General features: G+C 40.7%; 1 protein-coding gene and 1 long non-coding RNA gene across 2 annotated transcripts in view; both read left to right on the top strand.

Moving 5' to 3' along the window:
• The first annotated feature begins 2,853 nt into the window (after positions 1-2,853).
• Positions 2,854-9,688, top strand: LOC148223050 (uncharacterized). Its single transcript, XR_015805033.1, has 3 exons — positions 2,854-2,994; positions 6,862-6,962; positions 7,726-9,688. It is a non-coding gene; the product is annotated as an uncharacterized LOC148223050 (long non-coding RNA).
• A 1,246-nt stretch (positions 9,689-10,934) lies between these two features.
• The window catches only part of GFRA1 (GDNF family receptor alpha 1), a 133,844-nt gene continuing 133,003 nt past the window's right edge, over positions 10,935-11,775 (top strand). Inside the window, exon 1 of the mRNA XM_014872548.2 lies at positions 10,935-11,679. Within this exon, the coding sequence (XP_014728034.1) occupies positions 11,640-11,679 (40 nt within the window). The 5' untranslated portion in view covers positions 10,935-11,639. The remainder of the gene's footprint in view (positions 11,680-11,775) is intronic.

Here is an 11,775-nt window from a genome sequence, read left to right as displayed (position 1 = left end):
GAAGGAGACTGTCCTTTCTTAAATGGTAAAATTAGAAGCAGGCAAAAATGGAGCAATCTTTTAGGATGTCAGGTGTTAACTGGATTTAGCCTACCCATATGCTCAGGGTTAAACCGATTGAGCTTAGGAAGTATTTCTTCTCCAAATCACAGTGGTTGGAATTACGGAGGGTATGGTATTTCTCTCTAACATAAAATGTATAAAAAGGCATATGAGTTTTTTCTTTGTGAAACAAAGAAAAGTCTTGCAGACTGCTAAGATATGGCTGATAAGAAATCTCATGGCTTTAGTATCTTCTACTGTCCTCCAGAGTTTTTCAAACATACTGTCTTGAGGTATGAGGGGATGTGACTCTAATGTAGGAGATTATTTCAGAGCACAACATGCTTGATCAATGTTTGCTTTTTCAGACTTTTTATGAGTTTCCTCTGAATAAGAAAATTTTACTTTTGTTGAGGAAGCAGGAAGCTGAATAAGAGGCAGTTAAGAATACTTCATAAGTATTGGTAAGTTTGAAAAGTAAAAGATTGATAATTTTTGTGAACCAGAAATTCCTGAGACTTTACAGCAGGAAAAGTCCTTTAATTGGCGATTCTAGTTCAAAGAACTCAGAAAGCATTTTAAAATATATCAAACTTTGTTAACCCAGATTCTAAGGGCTATCTATCTTAGGTATTACACTAATATACTTACAGATGCCTCATTTTATTAAATGATTGAGATTCTTCAGACTTACAAAGTCCATTTACACACTGCTTTTTACTTCCTGTTTTGTTTTTTTTTACAATTGCTGCCTGGAAAGAAATGCTTGAAAAGTGGTAATACTTTATCTCATTAAATGTGTCGGGGGCCTGTGACAATTAGGCTCCTAACTCACCTGTCATAGTTAAGTGGATACAATCAGATGGGGTGTAAATGTACTGTATTTATAATACATAATTCTAAAGATTGGTTTCATACAAATATGGCTCCTCAAACTGTAGGCCACATAGGACATAATTTTATAAAAAAAATCTACTGAGTAATTCAGTGAGAATTATTGATATCCATATCTATGATGTGCTGGTTGGGTTGACATCTTTCCTGCTACTAATAAAAACAAGATGCTTGGTTTATCTCCATACTGCTTCTTGGATTCTGAGTAAATGTACTTTGAAATAGTGCAGTTTATTTTTCATAATCTCTACAGTGGTGTCTGTTCTGAGATGAGGTTTATCTCTTGCAATCTGGGAAATTGAAGAAGAGGTATTTTTTGCTTTTTTTTTTTTTTAAAGCACAGGTTACTAAATGACAGTGTAATCTACTGCTACTCAGTCTGTCCCTCTCCTTACATTTCTTATCAAAGAAAATAGCAGATTCATAAGTCAGTTCAAATCAAGTCTATATCTGTTTTTTGTGTCTTGTTTTGATAAATTATCTTTCAAGACAAATTATAAAAATCTTATAAAGGTATTATAAATATCACTATTATATATAAATCTTCACTGAAAACTAAGTTATCTTTCAGTGAAGAGATGGCCTGAGACATCTACAGAAAATTCATGTCTCTAAACCTGCCATGTGCAGGTTGTGCAATTTTCTTTGAATTAAGCAAATGCTTAGCTGTCTGCTCGTGATGCAAACAGCAGAATCACCAAATTAGTTTTCCTTTGTTCTTCACACTGTTGTCTCTGAGGAGTCCAGAGTTACAAGCCATGGAACCTTGTACGAAATAGTTGGCAACTGCCTGGAATACAGAACTTTCCAAATTGAAACCCTTCATAGACTGAGAATGCTTCTCAGTCCCTTTAGAGTACCATCTGGAGCAGCAGTAAAATAAAGCTAAACTCCTTTTATTATCATCTTTGATACATAAATCCAGTTGAAATTAGCTCCCCCACAATAAATTGATTAAATTTAATCTGAAAACTTTTGTTGAGTCATTGTTGTGGTTTAACCCCAGCCAGCAACTAAGAACCACACAGCTGCTTCCTCAGTCCTCCTGTCCCAGTGGGATGAGAGAATTGGAAAGGTAAAAAAGGCAGAAAAGTGTGGGCTGAGAAAAGAAAAGTTTAATAACTAAAATCAGAATAATAAATTGGAATGAGAATAACAAAAAGGGAGAAATAACCCCCCAAAAAACCAAGTGATGCAAATGAAAAACATTTGCTTGCCACAGACAGAATGCTGCCAGCCTGTTCCTGAGCAGCAGTCCCCAGCCAGCTATTCCCCAAATTTATATGCAGGGCATGATGAGCCGTGGTATAGAATATCCCTGTGGTCAGCTGGGGTCAGCTGTCCTGGCTCTGACCCCTCCCAGCTTCTTGTGCACCCCCAGCCTCCTCCCTGATGGGGTGGAGAAAAAAGTCCTTGTATGGTGTGAGCACTGCTCAGCAACAACTAAACATGAGTGTGTTATAAATGTTATTCTCATCCTAAATCCACACTCAGCACTGTAACAGCTACTAACTCTACATGGCCAAAATCAGGATGGCCATCTTAAGTTGGCTTGTTTTAAGTTTTGGTCAGAAACACAGGATTTTTGAAGGCAATTTCATTTTAAGCATTTTAGATACTATAATACTCCTCTCCTACATGCCCCAGCCTCTTTATTGTTCTTATCTAAGTTATTGCCATAAAACATTTATTCCCCTTTTATTCCACAGAGAACTGTGATACAAACATCAGTGCTTTCAAGCCTTAGTTTCCTGATATCAGAAAAGTCCTGCTGCTAAGCAGAACCAGCCTCTGTTGGCAGGAAGTCACCTCCGTGTGATTTTACTTGTGTGCTGTACTGGCGTCCCACACCACCTCAGATGGAGCAGCAAAGTGTTTGGTCACCTCCCTTCCAAGGTCCCAGCTGGAAACCTGAGTAGAGCTGAATTTGTAAGTCCAGCCACAGGATGGAAAGCAAACTCTACAATGTCGAACTCCGAGGAGTATTTCACTGCTCATTGTAATTACCAGGAGAATGGGTTTCTCTGCAAGAGTGTTGGATTGAGACCTCGAAATATGGTAAGAATATTGTGATTTGGGTTGAGGAAGAAGGTATCCCATGGGATAAAAGGAGTTTTGAAAATTAATTTTTTTCACTTTTAGCAAAGATCTAAACCTCAATTTTAAATTAATATTGACTGGGCAGTCAGTACATTTTCAGCTTTTCTTCAATACAGTGTCTCTGTGTCAGAGCGAGCTATTTTAAATGCCTGAAAAAGTATAGCTTAATGCCTGCAAGCACTGTCAGGAATCAATAATTTTGAAATTTGTGCTATTTTTACTTTAGGGTTGGCACATCACTTTAATTCAGTCTGTTTACAGTAGATTGAAAGTGGGTATGGACAAGTGTCACAAAGCACATAAACATGTTGAATAATATTCTTTTAAATTACAGAAAGAATATAATTTTGATATTTGCAATATTAACTGGATCTTTACTGAAGCTCTGCAAAAAAAGGGCAAATTCAAAAATCACAGGAAATAGCATTGTTTTGGTGATGACATGTAACTTCCAGACAGTAACAACTATAATTTTTTTTTCCCATACTGAAAATATTTTAAAAATTAGAAGAATTTAAGAGAAAAAAACCAAACAACTCTGACTAGCTCCAGTCATAAAGATTATAATGTAATCAAATTCAGAAACCATGATATTAATCTTAATTGCTTTGGATTTTTGCAATTCTGTGAACATCATGCTTACATTTCATACTGGCAAGGTGCCATCATTGTACATGTTTAAACAAGTTTGCATTATTTTGTTATAAATAGTGTTCTACTGGATAATTAAACAAGTCAGAAACTTGGAGGGGTCACACTGTGAAAGTATAGGTAATTTGTTACAGCTTTAAATTTACTATAAAGTATTTACATTTTATCTTAACATTTTGTCTGCAAACAGTTTTTTCTTTTTTCATAAATTAATAACTCAGAAATTCCTATGAAAATGAGTTCATCAGAAACTTACTTCTTTTCCTTACTTGGGGCTGGATTCCTAGTCTTTTTGCCTTTTATAAAGTAAGTTATAAGTTCAGCTGCTCATGTCTACAGCCATTGCTGATTTCAGAAGTATGACCTTTAGTAATGTTTCTCAGGGATGGATTTGGTGAGGAGAAAATGGTAATTCCATGTCCATATACCTCACAGAGGCACACACAGAGTGTGGAGTCCTTCACATGTGGTTACTTTTACTGCTGAGCTAGGATACACTTTATTCTGAGATATTCAGATTACAGTTACATGTAAATGACTTTCAGGATCAAGTATAAAAGTCTGCATTGCTGTTTTTCACATGAATTATGCCTGCCATTGAAACTGCAGGGCAGACACGAAAAAAGCCTCCTTTACCTGTTACCAGCAGGTAACTCCATCCATCTAAAACAGGTGCTGTAGATTTAACTGTGCATCACATGATTAAACCAGGGGAACTTCCTGAACAGACAGAGCTGTTGATGTAATGAATGCTCACAGAAAAGGGAAGAAACTGCAAATGCCATCAGGTGGGACTCTGGCTTTCAGAGTGTCACGTTCACTGCTTCGGTGTGTGCACTGCTCCCTCAGAATTCTGCAGCACTACAGAGAAGCCAAGTAATGGGATTATGGGGTTGTTTCAATAGAACAAACAGGTCTTGATTTTCAACACTGTTTCCATCTGATAATCAATTGGATTAAAGGAGAATTATCTCATCATAAGGTTCTTCCCAAACTATATTAATAAAAAGGCATGAGTTAATTAAGGAGACGTTGCTGATTCAAGGAATATTGATTTTTCATCCCATACTTATTGAATACCTTTTATGACTAAACCTCTGAGTTCAAATTCTGATATGTTTTTTCATTTTTTCTGAAGTTTTTGCAGCTATTCTTAAAATTGTGTAAACAAACCAAAAAATACCTCTCCCCTTCCACCCCGAATAAAAAAAAATCCACCACAAGCCAAACAAAAAAAGCAATTTACAAAAGCACACAATTCCTCCTTAAATCCCAACAAGGCACAAAACCCCCCACCTTCCCCACAGGAAAAACCACAAAACAAACAATGAACCCCCCAATATTGCTGCACCTTTACTAGAGATACTGTGACATGCAGCTGATTACAGCTGAGAATACTCAGTTTTGGTTTCTCAGTAAAATTCTCAAGGCATTCACAACACTAGTTTCTTCCACTTCCATTTTTTCTTCATATCCTTTCTCCTCCAATATAAATATCTCGTGACTTTTTGTCCCCAAAACTTCTCACCTCAGAGGAGGACTGATGAAACAGAGATTGCAGAAATTAACACTGACAGAGTCACTCACCTTTTGAGAAACTTCCAATAAAATTACAATTTTGGTGATACCATCAGAACAAAAATTTATTTCACTCGTCAGGGCTATTCTAGCAAATGTACAGAAAATACGGCTTTGAAAATCCGAGACGATAATTTTGCCTTTGATCACTAAATTCTAAAATGACTTTAACCTCCATACATCTTTTTTGACTTCCCTACACGGGGCAGGTGTCAGTGCAGATTTGGTCCCACAATTTAGAAGAAGATATGTACAGTAAGTGAAAGCAAAATGTTCCTCTCTGATTTAATATGCTTTGCTCTGTAAGTGTGTGTGAACAGTGAAAGCTGAATACCCATCACTAGAGCTGTGCATGTTTGAACAGAAAATCTCACCACCTTTACACACCATTCTATACACAGAATTTTCATCACTTTCAATTAAAAATAGGAGGGCAATGAATCTACCTGTAAGTGAAGCAGTATGCAAATACAAGATACCAGTCTCAATTTAACATGGATTTTCTCAGATCAAGAATCTGATTTCAATGGTCTGAAATGCTCACACAGTTATGATTTTAAAGCAGTGTGGATGCTATATTCTTACAGCAATAGACAAAATAAGTAATTTCCTAGCTCTAGTTTTTCTGTAAAAACGATGAGGTTCATTATTGTAAATATATTTTATGTAGTATAAGGTAGGGTTTCCTGTCCCGTGGTTCAGGATCAAATGGATTACAGAAGACCAGGCTGCTGGTAATCACTGAAATTTTAAAGACAAAAAGAAAGTTTCAAGTTACCAAACTGTGACCTTGGTTGAATCACATTGGTTGTTAATGCCCAGGGGATGCTAAAGATTGATGCTGCTGGACGATTTCACAGAATCACACGGAATATTCTGAGTTGGAAGGGACTCAGAAGGATCACTGAGTCAGCTCTTAAATGAATGGCCCATATGGAGATCAAACCCACAACCGTGGCCTCACAACCACCGTGCTCTGACCAGGTGATCTGGAAGCTGAAGTTTCAAATGACGCTGTTGTAGCATCTGAATTGTATTGCTCTACATTCCCTGGGCACCTGAATTACTACTGATTACTAGAGGATATTTCATTTTTTTGGTCATCTTTTATACTTTTACTTAACTGCGCCACATCGAGTCTCTGTGCTGCTGGATCCTCCTGTGCCTTGGAATTCTCACCTCGTTTTCAGCGGAGGCAGGAATTCCTTCCCACGTTAGCCTGCACTGTCCCTGCCAGCGGCTAGGGGGCGGTGTTACCCCATTTTTAAAGCAAAATCCCTAAATCCAGGGATCCAGGGATTGGCCTCTCCTAACAACATTTTTCTTACCAGTTTGGGCAAATATCAGAGTCTATGCCTTTATATCACTAATTAAAGTTAAACAGAATCACTTCTATAAGATACAGACCTTCACAAGTAGCTGCGGTTCTATCAGCATTTGCATGTATTAGGGGTAACCAGTATGTTGTGTTTCTTAACTACAAACTCTGACTTGCATTGTACTCTTTTGGTGTTTCTGTGTCTCTTCTACTGAATTTTGTAGCTTTATTTTTCTTCCTTTTTTTTTTTATTAGTTCTTTTTTTTTCCTTATTCCAGGTGGCTTGACAGTATATCAGCACAACCTCTGGTGAAGACAGGGACACAAGAGTTTAGGAAAAACTTCCTGGCTAAGAAGAGCTGTGGGGATTCACTACCAGGTCTGATAAAAGCCCAGGGAGAAGGGGTAGGGGTGGAAGACATGAGAGGGTGACTTTCTTTTCTTGCACTTTGGCAACAATTAAGTCACTTAGTAATCTGGATTGCACCTCCACATATTTTTTATTTGATTGCTGTGTGAATGCTCATTGCTTACTTTGCTTTTGTTTTATGTTTTTTCTGATACTTACTGAAAGCTCTAAACCCAAATAAATGACAGGTTCAGTAAAGACTCAATCTTGCTTTTGTGCTGCAAAAGCCCATTCAAGGCTTCATAAGCCCCTCAAAATTGATTTTTGGAACGCTGTTATTTAATCTGCCCTTTACAAAACTTTAATGCCTTGAGCAAATCCTTCTTGCCTTATTCCCACCAAAAGGCACTTTGACTTGATGGTAAGCAGATAAATGTAAGACAAAAAATGCAGTTCAGACTGTTCCCCCAGTTCCTAGTAATTCTCTAACTTCTCTATTCTCCCTTTCTCATTATTGAAGAAAGCCTCCTGTGTAAACACTACTTTTTTGTGCTCCCATGGCACACAGACTTTTTCCCATCGCTTGCTTGCTCTCCCCCACCTGCTAGATCTGACTCATTAGTTCAGCTTTAGCTTTGCTTCACCTCTTCACTCCCCTAAGAATTGTATTTAAAGTTCATGGCACTGCTCTTATTCTCAGCATACTTTCTCTTCACATACCTAGCAGCACTGCAGATAATACTGTGTAATGTTTCCTGGGCTCAGTGGCTCCAACTTCAATATTTTCTTGCAGAGTTCAGTCTTTAAAAGGAGGTCTGTGGCAGAGGTGACAAAGGGAATCTGCAGGCTAACCCTGGGCCAGGCAATGGATTAATTCAGCCTCCTTGTCAGCTCAGGGTACATCGTCATCTGAGCCGCTGCCAGCCAGACCAACCCAACACGGTGCTCCAGCCTTTGCAAGTGGAACTGGCTGCAAAACAACATCCACTGCCTTTGAGGGAGACATCTCTGCATGTGACACCTCCTGAGAGTTTGCTGTCATTAGTTTACATGCAGAGGAGGCAGAAGGACATCAGTAGGACTGAATGCAGCAAAGTTCTGATTTTGCTCACAGTGTGTGCCTGGCCTCAAGGAGCAGATGGCCTGGATGGATCCAAGGTGCTGCCGCTTGGTGCTGGTGCTGCATTCAGAGCATTTGGGCCCAGGCTGCAAAGTGAGAGGAAGCTCAAAACTGCCCAGTGCTAGGGGTTACAATTACCTCAACCTGCTTGGAAAGAAAAGGACTTGAAACACTAATTTTACTGAAGTTTCAGTGTCAAATAACACCACTATACACATTACTTTGTCTTTTCTTTCTGAAAAGTTTCCCATGAAAGAAAACCAGCCATTGTATAACAGCTTCCAACTAGAAAGAAAGCAGTAACTACAACTACATAAAGACTGAAGTACTGGCAGGTAATGCTGGCAGGAAGTAACTTGAAGTAATTGGTTCTGCCTTCCACATTATTTATACTGTAATGGCCTTTAAACAATAATCCAGTGGTGATTGTGTTGTCCTATCATGAAGTGTTTGTCCTTACCAGTTGCACCTTATATATGTTATGTTATTTTATATTAATTGTTCTGTAACTTTTTATAAAACTTGACCAGCAGACTATTCAAAAAAGCTTAAATATCTTTAAAGTATTTGCATTAAGTACTTCTTTGTGGCTTATTCTTTCATTTTACTTTTATCTGAAGAGACTCATGGGTTGAGTGATCGACAGATACAAGTTGTAAGGCAGACCTTGGTTTGACCGAAATCAACAGCAAAACATTCAATTACTTAATTTTAGCCCAGGGCAAGTAAGAGGCAAAGACCCAAATGATTATGACTCCAGCGACAGAGTGGCTTATGGGGTTTTGTCTGCAACAGAAATTTATAAATAATTCCATCTATGAAAAAAAAAAAAAAAAAGGTAATTTCTGCAATGGAAAAATGTCCTTGTGGTTTGTAAGGAGCTGACTCCCACCTACTGTCCGGGTAAAGACTGTGTAGCAGCTGGATATTCTGAGCAACTGTATGGACTTCTTCTTGGATCTTGACTTCCAAACATGGTTGCATTTTAAACTTTTCTATTAAAACCTTTTAACCTTTTTTCACTTTGGGTGGTAGTTTTCCAGAGATGAGTCAAAATACTGGCAAGAGGAGTGTTTAGATAGTATTTAGAATTTTTGGATGCATGTTTTCCAGCTGTTTTGTTATTTCTGAACTGTCAGCGACATTTTATTCAACTTTTAACACTTAAAAGGCAATTTCAGTTTTACTGTAACAGTAAACACCCCACAAAAGCTGTGTTTTATAACAGCAGAAGTAGTTATTAATGTAGAAATTTACAATGTGTTGCTTTTTAAAATGCCAAATAACTTATGTGTATGTATGTGTGTATGGATGTATGTATATATGTATTCAGGACATTAATCCATGAATGGTATTGTAAAAAATAGCCTGGATTTCAGTCTGATTTTCAGTTGCTATCCTCTGCTGTGAATGTTGTAGCTATTCTTGACTTAGGCTTCTAAATGACAGGAAAATTATGCTACCTTTGTGTTAGATACACAGATAACTTCTATACAGAGCTTATCGTGTGCCATAATGATGTCAAAATTACCAGTGAAGAAGTAATCATCTCTCTATATTACCCAGCTCAATTTCCATCGAAGTGTTTTGAAGACCAACTTGTTTCATTAAATACCGGCTATTTGAAAAGCTGAAACTGTCTTGAATTGTCAATGCTATCACCAACTTAGCACCTTCTAATTATCCTGAAATACTCCAGAAATCTGGTCATTGTCTTTGTTCCTCCAATTACATCCTTGTACGTGCAGCAGATAATAGACTTCGTGACTATATAATAGTATATGCCTCTTCACATTAAGCAACCAAACCATAAAACTTGTGACTTAATCAGTTGCAATATCACTATTGCAATTTCACTGAGAGAACCAGTACTTTACACAGGTTTTTTTCGGGCTCTGTTGGATTTTGTTTATTTTTGTTCTGGATCATGGGTTTTGAGGTTCTTTTTCTGGTAGAAATGCAAATCCATCTGTTAAGAAAAAGTGGCAAGAGAGGGGAAAATAAACCCGAACAGCAAAGCAAAACAAAAATAATCCCTTTCCATTTGGGTTCTATGAATGTTGTACTCTCTGTATATCCTGGCATATGCTAAGCTTTTAAATAAGTGTTTTGAAGTACCTTACAACAGTTTAGCTCCATCTGCCATCCAGTTTTTGCTATAAAAGTGGCCAGCCTGATCATCTCCCATCTCATGAGGCAACTCAAACTCCTTTAGGCAAAATTTATTGCAAGAAGTAAATTCCTTGAGTCAAACGGGCCAAATAGCTTGCTGACAAAAATGCTTACTTCTTTTAAAAATGGAAAAAAATGAACCCAAAACAACACATTTGGTTGCAGCCAGAACATAAAAACACCTGAATCAAATTTTCCACATCTGAAAATAAGGAAATCTGGAAGCTGACGCTATTTTAGGCTAATTGCATTTTGTTGGGTTTCGGGGGAGTGGTACATAGTAGCAACTGTGGGAAAACCACTAAATAGTTCTCTGTTTGAACCATCTGTCACGAATATGGGACATATGTTCGCTTTGTTTATTCAGGAGCCGAGTAGAAGCCGATACACCGCGCTCGGCCCCGGCCGAGGGCTGGACCGCACCGCGCACTGCAGGGGTGCGGGGCCCGCCCGCCCCGCGGAGGCTGCGGGGAAGGACGGGCGGTGCTCCCGCCGCCCCGGGGCCGCTGCGGGACGCCCCGGGCTTCCCCCGCGGCCAGCGGGGCCGGCAGGGGGAGGCCGCGGCCGCCGAGCCCCGCGGAGCATCCCCGCGGGGCCGCCGCCTCTCCCCGGTGCCGGCGGCGCCCGCTCGGATCCGCTCCCGCCGGGCGTAGGGGCCGCTCTCGGGGCTCGGCGGAACCGGAGCGGCCGCGCCTCCCGCCCGCCCGTCCCAGTTTTCCCTGGCAAACTTTGGCTGCCGGCAGCGCCGCACGAGCGGCCACCCCCGCTCCGCTCCACCCCGGCGGCGAGCGCTCCGCGCAGCCCCGCGCACCGCCCCGGCGCCTCAATAAAGTTGCGGTCGGGGGGGTGGAAGAGGCGAATTGCCCCGGAGGGGCTCGGGAAGCCGCGACTCGGGGCTGCCAGCGGGGCTGCCAGCGGCTGGCCCCGGCTGCGGGGCCGGGGGCGGGCGGGCGCTGCGGGTGTTGTGTGCACCCCCCTCCCGCCCCCCGTGCGCTCTCGGTCCCTCCCTGGGAACAGGCGCTGCCCACCCAAGGAGGCGACCGGCGCTCCTGCCCCGCTGCCGCTGGCTCACTCACACACATCACACACACACACATATACACACATACACCCGTGCGTGCGCCTCTCGCTCCCGCACTGGAGTCAGTGCTTGTGCCTGCAGGTTGCTCAGACCTGAAATCTAAGGGAAAAGCTCAGCGTTTGCGTCGCTGCTCCTGCCGCCCGTGGTGGTAGCGGTGAAGAGGAGAGGGGGTTGTGGGGTTTTTTTGCTTGGTGGCTTTTTTTTTTTTCCTCCTTGAATTCAATGGATCTGAACTTGGAGCCTTTAGACCTCGGCGATATTGGAATATCTACATGCTGATCATCTTTGTTGTGACACATCAAGTCGTTTGGGGAAACCATCCGAAGACAGCAAGATGTTTCTCGTTCTCTTGTACTTCGCTCTGCCCTTAGTAGGTAAGTTGCTGGTGCCTGATTTCGGTCTGCACATCGCTTCATAAAGCAAAGCATAGGGTTTATGGGACCGGGAGCTTGATGGTTGTCAGTCTATTG

This window comes from Sturnus vulgaris, chromosome 8 (genome assembly GCF_052056855.1).
Source record: "Sturnus vulgaris isolate bStuVul1 chromosome 8, bStuVul1.hap1, whole genome shotgun sequence".
In the NCBI taxonomy this organism is placed as follows: domain Eukaryota; kingdom Metazoa; phylum Chordata; class Aves; order Passeriformes; family Sturnidae; genus Sturnus; species Sturnus vulgaris.
The sequence above is the reverse complement of the archived record's forward strand: the minus strand, read 5'-3'. Positions and strand labels throughout refer to the sequence as shown.